A 27237-nucleotide genomic window follows, 5' to 3' on the forward strand; every position below is an offset into this window, starting at 1 on the left:
ATTACAATAAGGATTTACTGAAGCTCACATGCAGACTAACGTGCAGTTACTGGGTTTTGTGGCACCAAGCCACTGCTTCAAGGATTCATCTCCAACTAATGTTCTAGCATCAGTGCGTAATTCTGACGTGTGTTCATCTTCATCATAACAAATGATTCAATGTCTTGCCTTTTTGTTTAAACCAGATAATAAACTATGAGGCAGGAACTTTAACAGGTTTTAGTTTTATTTTATTTATTTTGAAGCTAAATAATATGTTTTATATTCTTATAAGTTCCTGTAAACTATTTTGTCTTTTGCTTTCCTTGTTGTATATTCAGTTGTTATTGTTACCACATGGCCCATAACAATAATTCAGTCATTACCTCAGGCCGAATCAGTAATTAACTGTGCATTATGAGAGCAGCAGCTGCTTGCTCATTCTGTGTTGTTTCAAGCTGAAGATGATTGTGTTATACAGTACCACCTTCAGCCCTTAAACGTATAAAAAAATGTCCCTCCTTTGTAACTACTTCAATGCTTTTCTGTTTTATTCTTATATTACGGTTGCAGTTTTTTTTCCTCCTCCATTGTCATGGAGTTAGTTCCTGTTGATTGAAATGGCTCTTTTGTTTTAAGTTATGTACATATTTTTGTTAGATTATTTAAAAGATTTTAACAACCAACCAATTATTTTCCCCCCATACATTTAGTTGGCAGATAAAATGGGTGATCAAGTAAAAAAAAGTTGCAGTTCTGTCAAATACTTTGTTAAAACTACTTTTGGTAGTCCAGAAACTGCAGTTTTGTCATTATTTAAGGTTTTTGGTAATGCACTGGCTTAATTTAGGATTTTCTAATAAAAATTATAACCATAATTACTTTATTGGTAAGAACTGCTTTTAATATTTTTTTACCTTTTGAAAACAAACAACCAAACAAATCAGAACATTAAAAAATGTTGTATGCAAGATAACAAACAAACAAACAAAATTATTTATTTTGGTGTATATATCAATTCAAATCAAATCAGTATTAATCAAATTTAAAATTTGAGGCCAGCTCTATCTTATCTTATCTTATCTTATCTTGTCTTGTCTTGTCTTGTCTTATACTTAATTTTGGAAGACAAAGGCAAGGAATGACAGAAAACTAGAAAGTATGGTTAAAAAAAATATTGTACTCATCCTCATTCCCATTAAATAGTAGAGTTTAACATGGAAATAAATGTATTTTTACAGAACTTATTTTGTGTGATGCTAACATCACAGACTACATTTGTATATAATATATATATGTATAAATACAGTATATATGTATTATAACTATTTACTATATTTGCTCAGCAAGAACACCAAAAATTATTTCTTTTGGAATTTGCAAAGACGGAAAATAATTTATGGTCTTCAGACTAAATTCTCTGCTGCTGAAAACATCTGGATTTGTATTATAATTAGGTTTCTAAACCATGTCACAACTCATATTTGAATAAAAACCATTTTAATATGTTAAACTGCGAGAATTACATATTTTACAAAAATTAGCAACTTGTATCTTCTACAGTTTTGTTTCTTTCCACAGTTTTTTCTTTTTCTTTTTTCTTTCTTTCTTTTTTCTTTTTTTTTTTTTACAATTCATCCATTTAAATAAGTTTTACATGAAAACACAAGAATACAGTTGCATAATGTATTTTTTCTAACTAACATATTGTGGAATTTTTATGGTGGCTCTTTATGCATTGCACCTTTCTGTTGTTCTGACAGCTGGCTGATTTCTTTACGTGTTGCCTTGACTTTAGCTTCCAGTCTCCTTCTCCATGGTGTTTAATGCTCCATATTGATTGGCTTGCAGCTGGGAGGTGGAAAAGTGGTTAATTCACATGACTTTGGTGGAGTCATATCAGAGGTTCAGAGTTCGAATCCTGGCGCCAACCTCAAGAGTTATACTATAAGCAAGAGACAACATGACGAGGATGTTGCCTGGAATAACGTCTGTATCAGATGTTGGGGAACCAGGATATTCTGATGAGAAACTGACTACTGGAACAAGACATGCATGGATAAGGGCAGATATTTTAATACTGCTGGAATTGATTTAAGTCATATTTATCTGATAGATTCCAATTTGTAAATGTAAATAATAAATATTCGTCATACACCAAAGTTAGTCCTGAAGTTCCTCAAGGTTCAGTACTTGGCCCAATACTCTACCTTATATATGCTTCCATTAGGTAAAGTTATTAAACAGCATGGGATCAATTTTCATTGTTATGCTGATGATACACAGTTATAATTGTCCATGAAACCCAATGAATCCAATCAGCTACTTAGACTACAAGCATGTCTTAAAGACATAAAAATCTGGATGACACTAACTTTTCTGCTTTTGAACACAGACAAGACGGAGGTTTTAGTTTTTGGACCTGAACATCTTAGGAATCAATTTTTCAGTCTTTTGCCATCCTTGGATGGCATTAATCTTAATCTGGCCTCCAGCTCTAATGTTAAAAATCTTGGTGTTATTTTTGATTAGGACATGTCTTTTATCCCCTACATTAAAAATGTTACTAGAACCACTTTCTTCCACCTGTGTAATATAATTAAAATTAGAAACATATTGTCTAAAAATGATGCAGAAAAACTAGTTCATGCATTTGTCACATCTAGACTGAACTATTGCAATGGTTTGTTATCCGAGTGTCAAAAACGTCTTTAAAAAGTCTTGAGTTAATCCAAAATGCTGCTGCCAGAGTCTTAAATGGAGTTAGCAGGAGAGATCATATCTCTCCAGTTTTAGCTTTTCTTCATTGGCTCCCTGTCAAATCTAGAATATAATTCAAAATCTTACTTCTAACCTACAAAGCTCTCAAAAATCCTAGCTCCATCGTATATTTGAGATTTTACTGTTCCATGTTTTCATAACAGAGCACTTCACTCTCATACTGCAGGATTACTTGTGGTTCCTAGAGTTTCCAAGAGCAGAATGGGAGGAAGATCTTTCAGTTATCAGGCTCCTCTCTTGTGGAACCAACTTCCAGTTTCTGTCCGTAAGGCTGACACATTGTCCAGTTTTAAGACTGGGCTTAAGACTTTCCTTTTTGATAAATTCTATAGTTAGGTTTGGCTCGATATGCTACCATATGCTTAGAGTACTGAGGACAAATTGACCTCATTTCCTTAAATGAATCATTAAAATTGATTAGTTTTCATTTGATACTATTTCTATCTTAACATGTGATTCTCGACCTGCCATTGTGTATCTGTCTTTGTTTCCTGTTCCTCTCAAACCCAGTCGGTTGAAGCAGATGGTCGCTTGTACTGAGCCTGGTTCTGCTAAAGGTTTCTTCCTCATGAGGGAGTTTTTCCTTTCCACTTTTGCCTTCATGTTTGCTCAAGATGAGAGTTCTGTGATGGAGTTAAATTCAAAGCAGTCTGCTCCTCAGATAAATAGTGTTAACTTGTTTTTTTTTTTATATATATGAATGTTTCTGTTCAGTGTCCTGAGGTGACTTCGGTTGTGACTTGGCGCTATATAAATAAACTGAATTGAATTGGAATGCTACTATGTGAGAAACTCTAGAGAGAGGGGCTAAAATAAGATAAGATAAGATAGAAATTTATTGATCCCGCAGGAAATTGTTGTGCCAAAGTTTTAGGTACAAAGGAACTCTGGCACAACAAGAAATCACACAGGATATAAAAATATGAACAATTAAGCTCTAAAACAGGTCAGGAGCAGACAGAAACATTAAAGTGTATACTGTAGTGCAGCTTTGTGGAGAAGTGTGGACAGAACCACCCTGCAACTCAACATTAGAAAAACCAAAGAGCTGCAGGTGTGCTACAGGAAGAAGATCAGCCCCCCCCCCGCCCCCCCCAAACCGTATCAACATCAAGGATACTAAGGTGGACCGTGTGGACTGCTTCAAGTACCTGGGGGTCCACCTAGACAATAAACTGGACTGGACAGCTAACACCAATGCCATCTACAAGAAAGGAGAGTCGCCTTTTTCTTTGGAGGAACCTCAGACCTTTTAACGTCTGCAGGACCATGCTGCATATGTTTTACCACTCAGTGGTCTTCAGCATCTTCTTCTACGCTGTGGTGGAACTGCAGTCTCTGACAGGTGTCTGAGCAGAGGATGCTGAGGAAACTTCTCCAGATCCTGAACAACACATCACACCCCATGCATGCCACACTTGACTCACCGCAGCACATTCAGTCATAGACTGAGACCACCAAGGTGCTCCACAGAACACCACAGAAAGCCCTTCCTCCCTGTGGCTATCAAACTTTTCATCTCCTCCCCTTTTCTATACATAGGACATATATTTGAAGGATTTGGGAACCATGGAAACTGGTTGATGGATGATCAATCTGGATGATACCGATCATCCGTATTGACTCTGAAACAACTTCAGACCCAGTGTTACAACATTGGAGCAAGGAATCTGCTACCATACCTAGAGACTGACAAGGTACAACAAAGATGCTTTGGCAAGGGGAAGCCAGGAAGACAGGTCAGGGGGATATACCATCATATGCATACCAAGCTCTGAGGAACTGAATACATGAGCAGAATGAAGATTGTGTACTTTCTGAAATTCTGCTAGAAGATAAGAAAAAAACATATTTTATTCCCCTCTTATTTCCTTTTTTTTTACTCAGTTAAGATTTGTTAAATTGATTTACTGCTGTGCATCATCCTTTGGTTATTAGTTATGTTGTATTCTCTCTATCACAGAGAGTGGATGTTTTAGGTTCAAAGTAAATATTACAAGCTACAGTAATGGATATAATGCATATGCCTTTTCTTTTTGCCAAATGTAACATAAAGTAATTGTTGTTGCCTATCCATAATAACAATATGCATAAATGCTCCGACACTATTGATATCAAAACTTAAGTGCAATGGTTTCAGTATCAATCTTGATATGCCATACTTTAGATTACATTTGTCATTTAAAGTAAGCACCAATAATGATATTGTGGATACATTGGATTTAAATTTATGTATTTCATTCTGTGAAGTAATTTTGTTTGAGTGCAAATGTTAATACAATGGCTTCTTCACATTTTCCCCCACTAGCATACCTGTGAAGAGCTGCTGCAATTAGTGTCATGGTTACATATTGGCTTTCTAAAGCTTCTCTGAATTAATAATGCACATTTGCTTGCAGGCACAAATTTATATAGCTGAAAAATGGTTATATGACCAAGAGCTCTTACTTATATTTGTTTTTTTTATTCATTTTGTTTACTTCAGCATTTAAACCACCACTGGCATTTAAAATGACCTTTTGTAAAAAGTAATACATTATTATGAACCCCTGGCCATACCTGTGAACTTATCATAACTGCAGGTCTACGTTTTACATAAGGACTCTGTCAAAGCAAGTTCAATACATGTATCGCAAATGTTATATACCTTTAGGGCCTTGTTTTACTGAATACAGCACATTATATATATACACACACATTTTTGCAACCTAAATGTCATTAAAAGGCAAATAACTTGTTAAGAATACCACTGAAATAACTTGCTGAACATTATAAGTAAATAAATATGAGATGCTTAAACTTCTACATGTTGTTTTTGTCTTTGCAGAAATGTTTGAAATTCAATGTGGATGCTCCTATCTGGCTGTCCAAGCAACGGATCCTGTGCACACTCAACCAGAGCTTGAAGGATGTACTCAACTATGGCCTGTTTCAGCCAGCATTCAATGGCAAGGCTGGCAAGTTTCTGGATGAGGAGAGACAGCTTAGAGAATACCCCTTCCCATCTTTTGCTCCTGTTCCTTACCTGGAGGTAGGTGTGGATTATGAATACAAAATGCCAATGATTATGACCAAAAGAGACCACATGCCACTACCCCATACATAATACAAGTCAATGATTTCCATAATTTTAGTCAACCTCGCATTAGGAATGTGCGATATGACATAAAATTCATATCACAATATGTTTTGCGGCGATAACGATATATATCGTGATATGATTTGGTATAAAACGTACAATAGGAATTTTAAAAAAGCATAGGGTGTCCTTTTGCCATCGTATATTTTGAATAAAAAAAATTCCACCGCTAGGTCTAGAGTTTTTAAATAATAAACAAATCAAGTATTAAGCTTCTTTCTTGTAGTGCAAAACAGTGCAAAAGATATCAAATGTTGTTTTAGCCATATGTTTTAAACAAAAGTACATGTTAACTCTTAACAGTTTCCAGTCTTCTCACTTGAGAAATGAACAGCAACAGAGCAGCATTTTACACTGAAACACTTCACCCTCCAACCCTCTAGTGGGCGTCTCCTTCCGCTTTAATGGAGAGCTGACAAAAAATGACTGTGGCTTTGACCAGAGGGTCTCACAGTAAAATCACACAGCATAGCGTTCTTTTCACAGATCAGAGAGCAGATTTATCTAAAGATGTCCAACGCTTACTTTACCTTTCGATGGAAAAAAAAACCTTTTGAAGGAACACAGCGTTTTGCGCATCCATCTGAATACGGCAACACTACGGCAAGCCAGCTGTAGTTAGCTTGTAGCTTTGCTACTTAGCTCTCGAAGAAAATACTTGAACGCCACTTGCGCACAGTTTTCAACTTAAAAAAAGTAAAGATTAAACTGACAACTCTGATTTTATATCAGACACAGCATTACTGCGGTTAGCCGGTAGAAGACAAATCTCTATCGTAGACTAAATTTCTATCGTTTCTTCCATGTACCATTTATATCGCGCATTCCTACCTCACATACTTGCTAAGAAAATATTGATTTATGTTAAAATTGTCCGTTTTTACTACTACTACTACTACTGCTGCTGCTGCTGCTTACTGCTACTAGTACAAATGTACTATTATAGTACTAGTACCACTCATCACCACAAAACTATTCCAACACTATTGTAGTGAATAAAACATTGTATAACTGTATTGCTGTTTTTTTAGGTCCCTAAATATTGAGCTAAACTCATTTGTGTTTCTAATTTCTGTTTGTGTGTAGTACTTTTTCTTTCTTTATCATGTTGTCTCAGTCAAACATCGGAACAGCGTTGCTGTCCTCAGTGACAGTGTTGTCTTGAGCAGCTGTTGTCTCTCAGAGATAATTGCAGTGCTTGTCCATCATAGTTTGTAATCAGAGAAAATTGCAGGCACAGAAAATCACTTCACAAACACTGAACAAAGTTGGCTCAGCAGATTGACAGGTTTATGCTGAGTAAAACCTTCCCTTTGACTTTCACGTGTGCTTCACCAATTCAGTTGTACAAACTTATACAAACAATTTTCTTGTCATATATTATACAGGGGTGCACATAATTTTTTTAGTGGGCTCCTCAGGTGAGTACCAGGAGATGGTGTTTGGTACTCGCTCCATATGCAGCTTTGTCTTAATAAGTGCCACCTTCCTCACTGTCCTCAGTGTCACTTCCACAATCCTCTTGGCTCTGTTTGGTGCTTCCTTGTAGGTGGTGAAATGCCAAAGAACCTGCTTAATGTCTGTTGTTTCTTGGACATCTCCAGCAGTAGGTGTGTATAGTGGTGTTGACAAGGCTTAATTTGTAAACCGGTCAATGCCGGAACGCAAATAGCGGACAGACCGGCTGGGGGTGGGGGGTCCTACAGGATGTGCATGCTCACAAGAGAAGAGCCTGACAAGTTGTTTATTAACTCAAATATATTTTGTTAGCAAAGAATAAAGTCCTAACATTTATTAATCGTTACTTCTGTATTTACAAAATAAAACCACATCAAAATTGTGCTTTGACAAACTCATCAATAAAACTAAAAAAATGCTTATGCAAAAGAGGAAAAGAGGGGGCAGGTATCACTCTCGCTTTGAGTTTATACTCTTTGTTGCATGCGTGCTGTGGGTGACAAGCGTCCTGATCATCATAAAAACAGCAGCGGAGGTGTTGGAGTTATTTATTTATCGTCTCAGCAGCAGAAGGGATTACCACGGTTCAAGCATGGCTCCCAAAATGATATGGCAGTCATATTTGTTCATAACTTTATTATTATTAAGCCTGGGAGTTACCGGATCCAAGCAAACAGTTGCTGGATCGCACCCTGTCAAATAAAGAGAGTTCTAGGATTTTGTTCCGGCAGGATCCGGGTCCAGTTAAGCACTGGATGTTGATCACTTCACGGTCAAGTACGCAAAGGCATGTGGTAACACAGGTGATGCTACACATTCCTGATTTTTGTTGCGCATTCATACCTGCATACCAGTTATGTGCACTCCGGTTGTGTGTGTGTGTGTGTATATGTATTTTTTCTTTTTCTTTTTTTTCGGCTGCTCCCTTCTTCAGGGGTCGCCACAGTGAACTAAGTTGCACGAAGACAGCAACTGATTTTACGCAGGATGCCCTTCCTGATGCAACCACAGGCCACTGAGCTACCACAGCCCTCTGTGTGGATCAGAGAGCTGCCATCTAGGATGCCAGGGGGAGCAGATGGTGGGGGTTATGGGCCTTACTCAAGGTCCCAGAGTGGGGCAAATGAGGGTAGAGTCAGGTGTGGGTGTTTCACCTTTCCCACCCACATTTTTAATGTTGTCAGTACCTGGAGTTGAACCGGCGATCCTCCAATCCCAGGCCCAATTTCTCTAACCCACATGTGTATATATATATATATATATATATAGTGCAGGGCAGCACGGTGGCGCAACTGGTAGAGCTGCTGCCTCTCAGCGAGCAGGTCCCTGGTTCAAACCCCGGTCCAGGGGCCTTTCTGGGTGGAGTTTGCATGTTCTCTCCGTGCATGCATGGGTTTTCTCCGGGTACTCCGGTTTCCTCCCACAGTCCAAAAACATGCATGTTAGGCTGATTGGTAACTCTAAATTGTCCCTAGGTGTGAGTGAGAGAGTGAATGGTTGTTTGTCTCGTTTGTCTCTATGTGGCCCTGTGATGGACTTGCGACCCGTCCAGGGTGTACCCCGCCCCTCGCACAGTGATTGCTGGACATGGGCACCAGCGACCCCGGTGACCCAAAATGGAATAAGCGGGTAAAGAAAATGGATGGATATCTAGTGCATGAAAAGGAAAAGACAAACAAGAATATTGAGATACTCTGCGTCTTGCAACCAGTAAATGTTTCAAACGTTTTAAAGCTTATGCAACTTCTTAACTTAAAAAAAATAAAACAAGACTACTAAAGAAACAGATTGCATCAGATCTTATAAATAATCTTCCTCTCCTAACGGTGATTGCTGAGTGGTTGATTTGGGTTAGTAATGCTAAGAATAAACAGTTGTGTTGTAAAGTATATTCTTCTCCTCTCTTTATTCTTTAATTGTTATTATACACTATTCTAAAAAGAATTTTAATTATTTTCCTTACATTGATGCAAAAATACATCTAAGTAAATGATCCATTTATCTTTAAAAAAGTCAAAGCAATCAAACTTGAATTTGTTTGATGAAGTCTTGTCTGAATTGATTTTCCCCCTGTATGTTACATTTATAAATGTAATAGCAACAATCAAGTTCCCATGTTTGAAAAATATTTACCTTAAATACAACCTTACAATACAATCCTCAGAAGCTACAAATGGTCCAGAACTCAGTTGCCTGTGTCGTCACTCAAACCTCCTCCTATAACCACATCATTCCTGTCCTGCAGCAGCTCCACTGGCTCCTGGTTAAATCACGCATCGTCTTCAAAATTCTTCTTCTTGCTTTCATATATATCCCCAATCTTGCCCCCCTACTTATCTGACCTCCTACACATCTCCATCCCCTCTCGCTCTCTCAGATCCTCCTCTTCACTACACCTCCATGTACCCTCTGCCCGCCTCTCCACCATGGGGAGCAGGGCCTTCACCTGCTCTGCCCCTCATCTCTGGAACTCTACCACCAGACCTACGAAACACCACCTCTCTTTCTCTGTTCAAGTCTACTCTGAAAACACCTCTTTTTAGACTTGCTGATCATTCTCAACTTTGTTTTATGTATTTTATATTCTTTATGTATTTTACATGTCAGTTTATTCCTGCTGGTCTTAGCATTGAGTTTTTACACAATATTATCTGTTATGTTTCTTGCTGTAAAGTGTCCTTGGGTGTCATAAAATGCGCTTTTTAAATAAAATTGTTATTATTATTATTACTATTATTATTATCATCATTATTATAACCTTAGATAAACCACAAGACATTAAAGGTTACAAAATGTTTGTATTTTTGTTGGTTGCAGTACTTTGATCCTTTTAGTTTGTGCTGAACTTTAAAGTTGTTTTAGTATTACAGTCCTTGATCTTTTTCTGAAAAGATGTGTGCTTTTAGAACCATGATTGTGATTGTTTGAAGCCAACCCATCTTAAATATGTATGTCAGGGGATCTGACTTGTTTTTAATGTCATCAAATGTGCTAGAATCATACACACTTTTTACTGTGTGCTTTTTTGCAGTTTTCATAGCAAATTGTTCCAAAGTTACTCCTGTCCACATCTTTCTTTTAGGGCTTGAACCTCAGTCTAAACCTTTTTCTCTGTAAAATGTGTATGGTTCTTCTTTTCCTATGTCTATGCATATATAATACCGTTTTGTGTTTTTACTCTTGACAAATTACCTGTTCAACTAGTAGAACTAAGTTAAAAATAAGGAAAAGCACTCATCAGTGAGTGAATCTGCTTGTTTTAAAAGTTGTCTAATCAGTCTAGTGATCATCCATTCCTATACATAAAATTAGAATTTTTTTTTCTTGTTTTGCAATATATGCTTTATAGTCAGGGTCAGAGTTTCTTTGTCATACATGTGGTACATGTGGCTGAACAAAACTGTGTACATAGGGTCCCAGTTACATCCAACAAAAGTATAAAATGTAAAAGAAAAACAGTAATAAGATCTAAGATATGAACTAAAAAAAAGTTAACTAAAAATACGCTAAGCACTAGTAGTACAAAAACAATACGAAGAACAGCAGCACGAACATGAGTCTGTGTGAGCAAATTAGTATGAATGAACACAGCAACATAAAACAAATCAGCATTTTTCACAGTGATTATCCTGGTTACAGATTCATGAGTTTAACACCCTCAGAGTGGAAGCTGTTCATCAGCCTAGTGGTTCTACACTTAATGCTCCTTAACCATCTTCCTGAGGGGAGCTGGGCAAAAAAAGTGTATGCTTGGTGAGTGGGGTCCTTCATGATGCAGGTGGCTGCCTTCCTGCATCTGGAGGTGTAGATGTCTGTGATGGTGGGGAGGCTGACTCTAACAGACTTCTGTGCAGCTTCACCACTCTCTGCAAAGCTTTTCTTTCTGCAGCTGTGCAGCCTCCATGCCACATATTGATGCTGGAGCACAGGATGCTCTCCACTGCACACCTGTAGAAGGAGGTGAGGACTGAGCTTCCCAGACCATCTCGCCTCAGCCGTCTGAGGAAGTAGAGTCTCTGATGAGCTTTCTTGATCAGGCTGGTGGTGTTGTTGCCCCAGCTGAGGTTGTCATTCAGGTGCACACCCAAGTACTTGTAGCTAGAGCCCATTTTCACCACAGGTTCTCTTATGTTCGTGGGAGGGGGAATAGGTGTGTTTGTTCCGTCTGAAGTCCACGACCATCTCCTTCATCTTCTTCACATTGATGTGAAGGTTATTCTCTCTGCACCAGCTCTCCAGGTTTTCCACCTCCTGCCTGTAGCTAGACTCATCATTGTTTGTGATGCATCCCACCACCACTGTATCATCTGCAAACTTTACAATATGACAGCCTGGATGGGTAGGTGTCATACGTGAGCAGAGTGAACAGTATAGGGCTCAGTACATAGCCCTGAGGGGAGCCAGTGTTAAGGGTTATGGTGGAGGAGGAGATGTTGTGAATCCTCACTGACTGCAGTCTGTTTGTTAAGAAGTCTAGGACCCAGTTGCAAATGGAGGGGCTTAGTTCTAGTGTGGTTAGTTTGTCCATCAGGGTTTGGGGAATCATGGTACTGAAGGCAGACGTGAAGTCCACAAAGAGCATACAGATAGGAGCCCTTCTGCTCCAAGTGGCTGAGAGCAGTGTGGACCACAGAGGAGATGGCATCTTCTCTTGATCGGTTCTCACAGTATGCGTACTGATGAGGGTCCTCGTTGATGTTGATGCTTGTTTTGATGTGAGTCACGACCAGTCTTTTGAAGCATTTAGCGACTATCGGGGTGAGGGCTACTGGCCGATAGTCATTCAGACCAGTCACTGTAGAGCTCTTTGGGACTGGGATGATGGTGGCGATCTTCAGGCAGGTGGGAACTGTTGCCAGGGTGAGTGAGGAGTTAAAGATGTCAGCCAGCACCTCACAGAGCTGATCGGCACATTCTTTCAGAACCTTCCTGACGAAGTTGTCTGGGCTGGTTGCTTCATGAGGATTAATCCTCCTGAAAGTACTCCTCACTTCAGCTGAGGTCATGCTGTGTCAAGTTGAAGTTAGTTTTTTCATTCAACCTTTATTTAGACAGGTAAATCCCATTGAGCCTCGAGGACTCATTTACAAGAGAGACCTGATTTCAACAAAGAATGATGACAACAATGGACAACAGCGACAACAATAAACAGTTACAAAAAGTCATCAGTTAATTGTTTTTTTTAAACAAATAGGATGGCTAAAAGAAAAATGTAACAAAAAAAACCCCCCAGCTAAATTCTAAGGCAAATGTAGAAAACTAAAAACAGGAACATGTCTGCATTGGTCCCTGCCAGGAGTCTAACAGATTCTTAAAGCCACTTAGAGAGGTCAAGGTCGAGAGCTTCAATTGTTTTTGTAAGATATTCCAGGAAACAGGAGCGGAGTAGGAGTAGTTAAAGAGTTAAAGAGCTTTCTGACAAATTTATGAATTTGATTAGAAATGCTTTAAATGAGATGACAGTTGTTTAGGGGAAGATATGTTTGTTAAGCTCAGTGGTACTGAAACATTATTTAGAGGTAAAGTATATTTATCCTTTCTGTTTCTGCTGATTCTCTAATTTGGTAGAAATAATCACACGGTTTTGTTTTTTTGAGTGGCTAATTAAATATTTTTATCAAATGTTTTGTGAAGATACAAACACAAGTAAAAGGTATAAACTAAAGTCTATTTTGTTTCATTTGTTTCAGTTCCGCTACAAAAGACGTGTCTACACTCAGACCTACTTAGATGAAAAGCAGTTGTCTAAGCTCCACACCAAGGTAAGACTGAACAGCTGTGGACCGAGTCTTTTTGTTTGTGAAACCTTATGCTCTGGGATTATGGAAATTGAAGTTCTTAAAATGTTGCCTTTATCTTTAATAACTTGAGGTAATTTATTGATAAGGTGAAGAGCTATACACATTATAACACTTTGAAGTCCTTTTGATATTTATGTACATTCACACACATTTTTCTGCAGTCCCATCCCAAAGGTTGGTCAGATGCAGAGCACAACTCATAAACTTCTGAAATAACAACATCTCTTGTATAAAGGCTGTTAAATACAATTTATGATCTATTTACACAAGTAAAACATAAGTTCAGGTCTCTCTTGTAAATGAGTCCTCGAGGCTCAATGGGATTTACCTGTATAAATTAAGGTTGATTGATTATATTTTCCCACAAAAATTCATATAATAATATAAAATATTGTAATGTACAATAAATGTAATATATTTCACATAATCATGTAAGGATGTAAAATTCTGTCTAAATAATAATTTTTCTACTAAGAGCAGTTTTTGACAGATAAAAACTCCTAAATGTACAGTATTACTTTTTTTTTTTACTTCAGAGCAGCACGTCACAAATATTGGCCATAAATATAGAATGTATGACAACAAAGTTATATTTTGTATCAGTCCTTTTGCCGTTATTTACAATGTAAAGGTAAAAATGATTAAACATGATCGATGTTTACTATCGCCATTTACCCAGAAGGCATTGCAATGTAAACAACAGTGGTGATTTTTCAAGAAAGGTGTATAAAAATTAAACAGTTGATAGTATTTTTGCAATATTGTTTTTATAGCTGAAGCACATGTCCATCAAATGAGATTTATTGTTCCAAGTCGTTGGAGATCCCGTTAACAAAACGAACAAATGAAAACATACAGCAGGTCTGTAGGTGGAGCGGTGTAGTCTACATTTTTGTACTGGGATACTGTGCTTGGAAACTGAAGTACACTGGTTAGTACAATGTAATTGTCAATTTATTTAGATTTTTAAGCATACTGAACATGTCCAAATTTCTCTGATGCTTATATTTGAATAAATCAAAGGCATGTAAACCCATTTTTATTGTAACGTAATTTTCTACTTTCAAAGGATTTTTTTTTTCCAGATTAGCTGTAGTTTCTTCTTCTTATTTATTTCCTGATAGCTCTGGTTATGTTTTAGTCTCATAAAGAGGGTCATACACTCTGTGAATTTGATGGTTCATTCATGTGTAATTGAAATCGTCTCTTAAGGCTATGTGGACTGATAAACGTCTTATATAAGGAAAGGCATGCACCCGTAGAACCCTTTTGCATCTCACGCAAACAAAACCACTTTTTTGCCAAGAATGCACTATTAAATATAGTTTTGTAGTTATTTTTATCAAAACACTGTTTGATTACAGAAAAGCGATATTTTGAGCACTCTTATTCTAAATTAATGGGACCATGAATGTCTAAACTGAGCTTAAATTAGTGCACAGGTGTTTTACAGTTTATACTGATAAAATTTACATCAAAGTAAAATCAGTGAATGAGTATGAGATGCTACTGTTATGACAAAAGGCTTTTGGATTAAATATTTAAATCAAACAAACTGAATGACTGCTTAACATCTAAATTTCTTTTTTTTTTCTTGAACCTTCTAAACACATTCTGTCTGAAATGTATTATGAGCAATAACTGGCAATAATAATCTAATCTTATTTAACTGGAGCAGAATAATAATGCCCTAGCTCACCCCGCTGATCCATTAGTGCAGATGTGTGTGATAGAAAGATAGGTTCCCTGCATATAAAAACAGTAATCCATGGGCATATTGGTCTTGGAGAAGATAAGAGATGTTGGAAGAAGCTTGAGGCAGATGAGCATTAGAGAGCCTTTAATAACACACTATTTCATAATATGGTCATGGGTGCACATAGCACAATACTGGAGGCAAAGCAATTTTTATGCTGTTATCTTAAATGTGTTGTGAATTTATACACAGCATCAAAGTATAAAATGTGCTCTGTGTGGAAAAAGAAAAGAGAGAAGGCCTCATTTACAATAGACTCTTCATAAATTGTATAGCAGAGTAATGCTATTCCTCCTACACTGACATTCTGTAATATCAGAAACACATTTTTGTGTTTATGAATGACAGTCCCTGCATATATTTTCTATTTTAATAAAACTACACAAATAATGTAGCTCATTGAAGGTGTAATTTTGTTACGAGAACCCCTGAGCATTTTATTACTGTCTAAACAGTGTTATTGAGATGGCTGCTAAAATATGTAGGATTTTTGCATAAACGTGTTTACATGTATGCACGTATTTATGCGATCCTCCCATTCTCCCTTCATTTTCCTCATCTGGTTGTACCTCCCTCTGTCTTCTACTTTCTCTGCTCACATTATTTTCCCTCCCTCATCTCATCTGTAGCTCCCTTTCTCTCTCCCCAGCATTGTGCAAAATCCCCCCTTGCCATCTGTTTGTGCATGTACAGAAGTCAGTGAGTGCCTGTTGGTTTGGCTGAGTGTTGGTGTAAGTGACCATGTGAGTCTGCACGTGCTACTTTGCCAAGACGAAAGGAAGTGGAAGAGAAGAGAAGAGTAGTGGAGGAGGAGGAGGGGTCTGGGTATGGCCATGTGGATGTTGCGGCATGAAAACTGTATGTGACCTACTGGACTAGATGTGAGATGTGGTAGTTTGTGAGTGAGATGGGATCTGTTCTGGGCAGAAGACAACAAGATGAGAAAAAAGAGAGAAAAGCAGAAGAAGCTAGAAAAGCCAGACTCAGCTGCAAGGTACTCTGATTACTCTTATCTCGTTCATTTAATTTAGCTACTCATTTATGTTTAATTACATTTTTTCCTCACTGTTTTATACTTTTACTCCAGTGTTACACAGACGCCCCTCATCCCATCTCAACTACCTGTCTACGCTCTTGAGTCACTCTTTGGCTTCCGTTCTGTTGTTATGCTCTGCTGCGTGTTGGCTGTGTGAGAAGCTGGTGCAGTCTTATCTGAAACCCTGACAGAATGCTAATGTTGTTTTCTCCTCTGGTTCGGTTATTCACTGTTTGCTGCAATCGGCTTGTGCGAGTGTGTTTTTATCAGTGTTTGTGTCTGATACGTTGTAGAAAGTGTGTCAAACTGTGGCTAAAGTGAGTGCGTGTGTTTTGTTTTAACCCTCGGAGGAAGTAACAATACCATTTTTTTTGTTTTAGTGTGTTTATACATGACAGTTTTGTACACGGGAAGATCCCCCATCTCAAATATGTTTATATGTGCATATATGAGTTCATGTGCAACTGGAAATAGTTTCATGCATACTTGTGTGTGTAAGAGAACCTGTCAAAGCATCTCTCAGGACAAAAGTTCCCTCAGTCTTTTCACTTAGCTGTCAGACTACTCAGTATGTGTCATATTGTCATTTTAACCTGCTGCTGCTGTTTTCTCATGGAGATGACCTTATGATGTGGGTTGTGTGAGCTATAAAACATTTGTGCTAATGCAAAAGCTTTGACACAGTGGAACCTATTAAAATGTGTATTTGTGCGTAGTACAGTAAGTGTAGTTAGTAGTGTGTCAGAGCTGTCACTCTGTTCAGTAGGAGGCATCTGTCAGAGTACGCCCTGCAGAATGTCTGACATGAGCCACTGCACAGCCAGGCAGCCTGGCTCAATTTTTTTTTTTATATACCCATGAGGTCAGTTGTTGATTCAGTATGTGCAGAATTTATAGGATTATAAACTAAAAGTCACAGCTTGACCCTGTATCATTTAGTTTTAGTCTGCTTAAAATTTCAGTTTGTGTGTACAAGTGTTGTTTTATTAGGTTTTGAACCATATCTAAAATAAATTACAGCATCATGCTTTGTCATTTTTAGACATGACACCAATACCTTACTTCACATTTAGATTTTTGGCATAATCTGAGTTGAGTGTGTAAAAGAGATAATTGGGACAGAAGCGGTGGTGAGTGGGATTATAAAAATGGAATTGATTGTGTTTTGTTGGGTATGGTTTAAAACCAGGTCATGTAGAAAGTCTGGATTGAGGCGGTTTATAATATACAGTAAGTTCTGCATATTTTCTGCACGTACTGTGTGTAGGTGATTCTCAAGCTGTTTTGTAATTGTTTTTGAAATTCTAATAAGGTGTAATTGTTTTAGGTCTCAGTATTATGCTTTACAATGTAATTAATTTGTTTTGCATCTCACAGATCATAAATGATGTCTGAAAGTCTCTTTAAAGTTTTTCCATAATCCAAAAAGCGCTTTTGTAAAATGTTAAATGGTAAATGGACTGTACTTATATAGCACCTTTCTAATCAAGATACTCAAAGTGCTTTACCACACAATCTGTGCCTTTATTTTCCTCCACACATTCATACAGGACTCTACTACATCTCTACAAATTAATTGAACAACTTATTTTAAAGAGATTAATCAGTGGTTTTAGATCACATTCAAACACCGATGGGACACACATCAGATGCATTGAGGGGTTCAGTGTCTTGCCCAGGGACACTTCAGCATGTGACTGCTGGTGGAATCGAACCCCCAACTTTCCCATTGGACAACAACTGTTCTAACCACTCAGCCACAGCTGCCTGATTAGTGATATGTTGACAACTTAAACTGAAAAAGTTTAGAAGGCAGTGGGACTTTTTCTCCTTGTTAGATGTTCAAAGCGTTCCTCCGCAGTACAGACTTCTCCATGGGCTCTTAAAGCCTTGTGAAAGTGGCGTCAGGTGAAAGTGCTGACTTTTTTTACTCTGCAAAAAATGTCTGTCCTTTTGTTTGAGACAACAATGGTGTTTCTGACAATAATATTGTTTTATCCATTGTCCTCCTTTTCTTCTGTCCGTCTGTCCATCCATCCATCCATCCATCCATCCATCCATCCATCCATGTTGTTCTTGTTTGGTACATACTGTATCTTCATTGTGAAATTTTTGAATCTCAGTATGTTTTTGTTCCAGCAAATATACATTTTTTGTGCCTGTTTTTTGCTCTTTTTTCCCCCTAGAAATGACTGTTGTGATTAAAACTGGAAATCGTAGGGACATTCTGGTCCCAACGATTTCCACCTGAACACTCTCTCTTGGAGTTGTTCTACCAGAGATTTATAAATTGGGTGATTTTGCAGAACAGAGCTCCCTACCTTCTAGTCAAGTATGTTGTTACTGTAGTTACTGTTACGTAGCTCTGATTATCACTAGACGCCCATCCATCATTAATGAGATCAATTGCAGTATTCTTGGATGACTTGTGGACAACTGTATCTTGAGCTAGGTGTGAACTAATATAAATATGCTTGTGGCTAAAACTGAATCCGGTGTAAGGACTTTATTCTCTACAGTATGTTTTTAAAACTTTCTGAGAATAGAGTATGTTTGCAGGTTGACCACCATTTCATTTGTTTAGCTTTGACCATACCTGTATTGTTAGCTAGGGACTGATTGAATGCCAGGGGCACTTGGGATGTTGTTCCAGGTTTTTCCTCCTCATAGTTACATTGTTTGCATTTGGGTGACACTTTTTGCAATAAGTAATAACATTCTATACTGAACCAGCCACAAACTACCAGTGCACACTCCACCAGCATTTAGTTTTAGCTCAACACTATTTTTTTTTTTTAACTATCACTTTAGTTACAGTTGCAGGAAGCACTCATGTTCCAGTGTTCCTTTATTCACTATAGTAACAAAGTTGCAAAGCAGAAACTCTAAGTTAAATTTAGTTTCACTTGCAAAAAAATCTGCCTTGTATAGTGTATTAAAACAGCACTTTTTGTAACACCTACCGGTAATTCCCCAAGTTAATTTTTCCATAAAAATGAAATGTGTACATTCCACCAACTGGAGAATTTGTGGTCACTTTGTGTAAACAGATAATTATCAGGTCTTGTGAAGGCATGCAGTACAACAGAGTTTCAATGTTATCAAGCTGCATACATATACTGCCCACACATTTTCTTTCTCAGCCTGAAGTGGACTATAGCTGCCCTCTTCTGTTCCTTGTAGCCCAAAAGGCATGTTTACTGTCAAGGATCAAATTTAAGGCAGGAGCCTTTCTACTGTGTTTTCTGCTTTATTTTGACAAGTTTTTCTTAGCAAAATATAAGGCTTATCACTGTTTTGTCTAGTTGTGTTTCATCCTCCAGTTTCCCCTCCACTGTCTGCATCTCTATGTAGTAGTCAGTGGGAAAGCACATGACTGGGCCTGATTCAGCACTTTCTTTCTCTGGATTCTTTGATTCTGATGACAGCATGCATTCCCCGCATCCCATCTGATGTATGCTGCTTACAAACAAAAACACACAGAATGACAGCCATGCATACAAGCAACAATGGAGATTTGTTGTCATATGTTCGTGGAGAAATTCTCAAATTATGTTTTAGACCACACATTGACTCTTACTCAATTGTCAGTATGCAATCTGTCAGACAACAACTGCATGTAAAAATGCTTTTATTTATGTATGATTAGCTTACAAACATTGCGCTACAATAGATGTTTTATAGTGACAGCGCAACTCAATGTCTAATAAGCTACAGTACTTCTCGCGCTACTCATGAAGCATAATTATCTAATGCAGTCTATATTGCCATCATCCATCTGTTCAGATAATGTGTTGCACACATTTTTGTCCCTGCTTGTACAACAGAATGTAGTGGTGGGGCGGTGCATACAATAACCCTGTGCTCACTGTGTTATTGAGTGGGAAAGAAGCTGTGGCTTTACCCTGCTTTGTTCCAGCCTTTAGCCAACCCTTTCGGAAAGCGTTCACTGTACTGCCTGCCCAAACAACACTTCATCAAGAGGAATACAAGCTATTAAGAGGGGCTAAAACTTATTATTCCATTCTTTCTGAAAATGATTACTCAAGGAAACATTATGCTGTTACCTTCAGACAAAACTACCAGGAGCTGGACTTTAGAGGTTAGACTTTAACTCTTTATTTCCCCAAGAGATCAGGTTTAAATGTTACTAACTGTTGTAGGAATATTTGGTTCATTGCAGATTTGTTTATGTATGTCTGTCATGTACTGTACATGATATGGTGTACATGTATGATAGCTATTTGTAGTGAAATCTTTGGTCTGCATTAATTGGGTTAAAATTCAGTATTTACACTATTTCATGATAGTGACTGCAGTTTTACTTTGTACTTTGTACGGCACAGTATGTATCATACTTTGTGATCTTACCTATGGAAGTAGTCAAATAATGCATTAATCTGGAACTTGCATGTTGTGCTTGTTGACGACAAGCACACTTTCTTCTAGGCACATCAGAGAAATGTTCATTTCATGAAATGAAGGACAAATACTTCAATCATATGTCCTGTGATTTAGTTTCCTAATTTTGACAAAGTTTAAAGGGTATGAACATAGCAGAAAGCAATTCGTAGAGTAGCTAAAATGTTTTATGCGTGTTGTTTCAGTTGGTGGCAAAAATCCTGGGTCTAGGCAATTTACTAAAAAGTTTATCAAACCTATAAACAAACAATATTATGATATTCTTAATTAACAATCCCCAAGATAAAATCAATTCTGAAGAAAAGTTATTTAGAAAATATTTTCTGATTATGGTGTTAATGACTCTTGAAATCAAGCAAGCTATGAAAACAGGTAGAGTTTTTTTGCTAAACCTACACAAGGGAGGCATAAAAGTGAATTGCTTGCCTTCCAAAAACACTTAAGGTGCATGATGTGTTTGTTGTTGCTGTGGTAACGGCACCCTATCACAGTCTAAACGTGGCTTTTCACTTCACTTATACATCATAAATACATGTGAGTTTAATATCTTAATAATGATTTGCTAAGGATGACTGTATGTGTTTGTGTGTATATGTGAATAAATCCAGTGCATTCCCTCCTAAAGCTTTCATTGTTTTATCTGGTTTTAGTGCTGCCCAGAGCCTAAGGATGCATTGGATTAGCGAGTGATTTATTTAGCTGCTCCACAGTAAAAGTAGGAGATTCCCTTGACAGAAAATCCTATTCCCTCAGATCAAATCCACACCATGATTCAATATAGTGGCCTTTTCATTGCTGAGAACACTACACTTTTACCCTTTCATGTTTATATATTTCAATATTTTCATTTTTTTTCCTGTTAAACATTCCTAATTGACAGGCAGAAAGCCCAAACATAAATACTCTGTATGAATGTTGATGTAAATGGCTTATAAAACTGATGAAAGACAACTAGACTTGCCAGTCTGCACTAACAAGGATGAGGTTGTGTGCAGCAGCTCAGTGTCTCCGGGGAGTTTACTCACATTAAACTAAGAAAGTTAATCAATGGTACTTCAGAAAAAAAAGGCAATGGCAAACAAGTAAATGTCTTTTAAAGTGGTATTCTGCTTTCAAATGTAATTTTCAAAACAAAGAATCATTCACTTAAATCTTCAAATTTGTCTTAAATTTATTATTTTATTTAAATAAAGTTATTCATGCGCAATTCGAACTTGGATTTTTAGTTAGGTTTTATCTTTCTTTTTTTTTTTACTTGCCGTCTTGTAATTTCTCAAAGTATTCTAAACTAAATGTGAAATTATTGTAATCTCACAATGTAGTTACTGCTATACTTGAACTGCTACTGCAGTACATTTTATCAGTGCATTGTGTTTTTAAATTATTTTATGTGCACTATATGTACCTTCTTTTTTTAATTTGCTACACATTTTTCTACTTTGATAAGATCTGGGGGGTTGTAGCTATGTCTGTTTGTGGTACAGAGAAATTGGTAATTTTATCAAACATTTATTGACTATTCTTCTATTGTCTAAGATGCTTTTGTTGGAGAAAATATTCTCGCTTATCTTACATACTCAAAAGAACCACACTCAACAGCAGGAGAAGGTTTTTAACCGGTATTTACTTGCAAGGTCAGATTTTCAGGACAGGTTACATAAATATACATGAAGTATACACATAAAAAACAGTCTTGAGAATCTGCCCTGAGCTGCCTCCTCAGCTCATTTTTATACTCATCAGTTCAGCCGAGTTACGGAGTGCTGGAGGTGTCTTTGACTGTAGCTGCATGCTGTAGTCTCACTCAGCTCCTCTGCTAATCCAAACATATGGTTCATGGGCAGAGTTAAGATTCTCACCATAGTAATAAAAACATCCATAACCTTTGACCAAAAAAATCCCCATCTTTATGTTTATACCTACAGTAATTTAGAAAGGTGCATTATATTGCAATATAACATGTATTGAAATGCACTGTCTATTTTTTATTTGCCATTCTCAATAGCTGTTTTTACAGTATATTTTATGCACAATTAATAAAAAATAGTCACAAAGAACAAAATGACTAATACTATAATGTGAATAGGGTGCTAATTTACTCTATTGTTTGTTTGTTTTTCAACCCCCTTTCTTTTTTTAGCATGTCGTAAGCTACTTTCTTCTAAGGCTTTCCATTACTTTACCCTATTTTTTTGTTTTCACCATTCATCATTGCTTTGCTTTTTTAACAAACATGCTTTCAGAACTTGATTGCAATAATTACAAACAGAAAAAAAAAAAAAAAACTAGCTACGCCATTACACTTTTTTCCCCCGACTAGTTCAGAAAAAGTAACAGTACTTGTCTGACTCATTGTTGCCTCATGTATTTAGAATACTGAGATGAAACTGTCTGCGCTCCTTTATTTCTATTTGCAGACTTGAACAAATGTATATTGATACAAGATGATGACAGAACCCATTTTTCTCATGCAGCAATGCAGAACCAAATTCAGTGAGTGTGATGCAGCAGCGTAAATATACACAGCTAAACCAACTCATCCAGTATGTCTTTCTAACCGTTGTTAGGAACTGTTGCTTGAGTGGAGGTATGAGAATATTGATTTAGAAACTGCATGTTTTTAATGAAGAGTTGTTTCATGCTCAGATGTGTGTCTAATTAAAATGCAATGCCCTGCAGCAGGACAGCCTCTGAAGCATCTGGGAGATGTGGAGAGGGTGGGGTTGGGGGGGGCTCGAGGTCAAGCGCCGCCTGATCGGGCTCCAGACTTTATTTAAGTGACTGCCAACTAAAGTAGATAGAGTGAGACCCAGGAACATGCCATGCTCAATAAAGTGCACAATGTGTTTCATACTGTGACTGAACACAAAAAGGCACTTGTATTTTAATGAAAAATTAATGTGGTCATGTAAAGTCATGATCACATCATATCATGTAATAATTTATGTGTTGATCTATTATCAGTTTATGCTCTTAGCTGAATTACTTAATTTAAGTTTTATGTGGACTTTATTCATTGCCTTTTTATTAAAAATAAAGATAACTTTTAATTAGCTTATTTTTATTTAATAGTATCAGCTGTTATCCATCCATTTTAGTGACAGTCATGTCAATTTTCTACTCGATGCAAGAAAAGCTGTGTGTGACTCAGTAATTTTCAAGCCAGAATCAACTTTTTTTTTTTTTACTCTTTGTTGCCAACCATCAGGGATTATCCTGCGAAAGGGCAGCTTTGACTGTATAATGCAGTGAGTTCTAACTCCTTCTTAAGCACTTTAAATACAAAGTACTAGGATTTATGCCGCCTAAAACCAATAGACCGTAACAATAATTTAATTAAATATATGTCAATGGTGATGCTGGTGTTGAATTTGATAAATGTTTCTATAATGCTTGTGCTAGCATATAGCCTCAACTTTTGGGGTTTTACTTCCATCATCCTGACATCTGACAGTCCTCAGAGCATTTACATGACCCATTGAGCTTTTTGTCTGTTTTTTTTTTTCAAGAAGATATGAGTAAACATTATTACAATTTGTCTGTGGCACAGTCAGAGGCATATGCAGCAAAAAAGTTATTTAACTGAAAATGTTAATTTAGGTTTTCTTCCGGTACTCTGGTTTCCTCTCACAGACTAAAACATGCATGTTAGGCTGATTGGTAACTCTAAATTGTCCCTAGGTGTGAGTGAAAGACTGAATGGTTGTTTGTCTCGTTCGTATCTATGAGTCCCTGTGATGGACTGGAGACCTGTCCAGAATATCCCCGCCTCTTGCATAGTGACTGCTGGATATGGGCACCAGTGACCCTCGCGATCCGAAAAGGAATAAGCAGGTAAAGATGATGGATGGATAGATGGATGGAAGGATGGATAGATGGATGGCTGTCTATGTAGGACTTTATATAGCATTGTGTGAAAGCATTAGGCAGATATAAAAATGCTTTAAAAAGTAGAATGGGTTTTGTAAATATAAATTTTACTGACTTGCTTTTGTCAATGGAGAAAAAAGTGCGTTTTTGCAGAGTGGGGAATTCTGTCAGACATAATGGTGTCCCCAATTCATATACCACCATTCATTCATTCATCATTCAATACCACCAGGGATGTGTCTGATTGTATTTTCTGCAGCCAGACTATGATCTCAAACATACAGTCATTGCCATTCAGAGCTGTCTTCAGTTTAAAGTAGAACAAGAAGTCCTGGAAGGGATGTGATCAGCACTAGAGTCATTATTTCCACATTATCTAGTGTATCTACAATTATATTGAGACTGAAGGAAATAAGCCAACCTCCACCTACAGGCTATTTGTTTAGTTCTTTCAGATGTTTTAAACATCTGTTTTTATAACAACTTAAAAAAACATCAAACTTGTGCTTTGACAATTGCTAAAACTAAAAAATTGTATAACAAAGTCCATTCTCAATAATCCAGGTATACAATCCAACATTTTTCAGTCAGTCAATTTTTATCAACGCGAAAGAGGAAAGAGGGGGCAGGTGTCACTCTCGCTTTGAGTTTATACTCTTTGAGTTTTTACTCTTTGAGTTTATACTCTTTGAGTTAATACTCTTTGAGTTTATACTCTTTGAGTTAATACTCTTTGAGTTTATACTCTTTGTTGCTGCGTGCTGTGGGTGAAATGCATCCAGAGCGGAGGACTTGTTAGCAAAGAATAGAGTCCTAACATTTATTAAACATTACTTCTGTATTAAAAAACACCCAAAAATTGTGCTTTGACAAACTAAAAAAAAATTGTTAAAGTAAAAGAGGAAGAGGGGCAGGTAACGCTCTCGCTTTGACTTGATTCTCTGTCGCATGCGTGCTGTGGGTGGCAAGCGTCCAGAGCGTCACCAGCTGGGGAGGTGTCACAGCGACACGGTTCAAGCACGGCTCCCCAAACGACAAGACAGACATATTTGTTCATAACTTTATTATTAGTAAGACTGAGAGTTGACAGATTTTAGCAAACAGTTGGCAAATGCACCCTGACACAATGAGAATGGTGCAAAAAAACAAACAAAAAACCTACTCCCCACTGCAAAATGTTTCCCGGGTCACATTCGCCCCCTCCCTGGCATTGCTCCGGGCCCCCCCAGGGGGGCGCACCCAATTATTTGAGAAGGACTGCAATAGGATCAGGTTGTTTTTTGGGGATGTGTGAATCCCCAGAAAGGCAAAACAGACCTTAAGCTGCGTTCAGCTCTGACAAGTTTCTCTCAATTTCATCCACTAGGTGTTTGGAAATGGTCCAAGTAACCTGTTATCTAAATGTTTACAGTGTTTTGCACATCAGAGATGGTGACACAACGTTGGTGCATTGTTATATTTTCCCTGTCCTCTTTCTGCTGCAGAGCCTTTTGTCACTGCTAGCAACATTTCTACAAAAACAACCTATTAGAGTTAAAAGCCCAGGTCTCTGTAAAGACTACAGTAATTATACTAGATTACCTTAACTAATACTGTCAGTTAACTGGAATACTGTGTGTAATTTTCCTTGATTTGTTGTTTTTCACTGAACAATGTCTGAGTAACTTATCTGCTTTTACATTTGCATTTTTGTTTAGTCTTCATTCTCTTTAGCTTTTGTACTCACTAAGAGAAAAATAGTCCAGTTGGCCTGAGATTATTTAACCGATTTGAACATTGATAAATGATCTACATGTATGATTTTTCTGGAGTAGCTTGGTGGTAATGTTCCATAGTTTTGTACATAATGCATACTGTGTATTTTATATATAATGTTGTTTAAAGTCATTGTAAATCTGCTCCGTGTTGTTCTATCTTAAAAACTTAAACACATTTTGCAATATCTGTGTTACAACATTCATAAAAACTACTAATTTCTTAGTCAGACATTTTTTTATTTGTCTAAAACATGTTTTTCCACAGCTGGGATTGCTTTTTGAAATATGATTTGTAAAACTAAATGTAGCTTTTTGGCCTTAAGGCTTTATCTCAAGATGCAAAATGAAACTATGCATCTTGTGTGTTTGCTCTTGTGAAGTTGTGTATGATATAATTAAACAATGATACATAAATGTTACTTTAGAGCACTATTCACTTATTGCTAGTGGAGCTTTTATTGCCAATTTTGCCAGCTTATTATTCTGAAAATGTGTTATTGAAATGATCTTGTGATGGCGTTTTTTAAGTCTATGGATGGTGTATTTTTTTATTTTCTTCACCTTTGATAACCGCATGATCTGGGGTTTTCAGCAATAATCTCAGACTTGATTTTGCTTAAGTTTTAAGCTCAAAAATTAAAACATACGAGATTTGTCAATAAAAAAAGTTTTTGGTTAATTGTACCCAAAGTTCCTTACATTAAATGGTTAAAGCTTAAAAAAAAAAAAAGATTTATATGAGAATATATTCAAAATACAATTGTGAATCGCAATGAACACATTCAATACATAACACCAAAGTTCATGCTCAATAATCCAGGTAAAAATCCTACAATGTTCAGTCAGGACTGTTTCTTTTTTTTTTTTGCCGAGACGTTTCGTCCTTCATCCAAAGTACTTATTCAATCTTAGGAGGATTATTGAGCTTGAACTTTGGTGTTTTGAACCACTTTGGCATGCCTGTTTCAGAGGAGTTGACGAGGGAGAGGGCTGGCTCCGGAGGACATCTTAGCTCCAGCAAACATGTTTTTTTTACACTTTGGAATATACAGTTTTATGGAAATCAGTTTGTTTGGTGGCTCCTCAGATTGAAGAAGTCCTTTGGATGAAGGACGAAACATCTCAGTAAAAAAAGGAACCGTCCCGATGACCTGGCTGAACATTGTTGGATTATTACCTGGATTACTGAGCATGAACTTTGGTGTTTTGAACCACTTTGACATGACTGTCTCAGGAGA

The 27237-nt window shown here is 37.2% G+C and overlaps 1 protein-coding gene across 1 annotated transcript in view; it reads left to right on the forward strand.

The window, feature by feature from the left end:
* shank3a (SH3 and multiple ankyrin repeat domains 3a) overlaps window positions 1–27237 on the forward strand; it is a 159180-nt gene that overhangs the window by 24731 nt on the left and 107212 nt on the right. The window contains exons 2-3 of the mRNA XM_037683201.1: window positions 5588–5791; window positions 13048–13119. Of these exons, the coding sequence (XP_037539129.1) occupies window positions 5588–5791; window positions 13048–13119 (276 nt within the window). The remainder of the gene's footprint in view (window positions 1–5587; window positions 5792–13047; window positions 13120–27237) is intronic.

The sequence above is a fragment of the Nematolebias whitei genome, chromosome 10 (assembly GCF_014905685.2).
Source record: "Nematolebias whitei isolate Nwh7 chromosome 10, NemWhi1, whole genome shotgun sequence".
Lineage (NCBI taxonomy): Eukaryota > Metazoa > Chordata > Actinopteri > Cyprinodontiformes > Rivulidae > Nematolebias > Nematolebias whitei.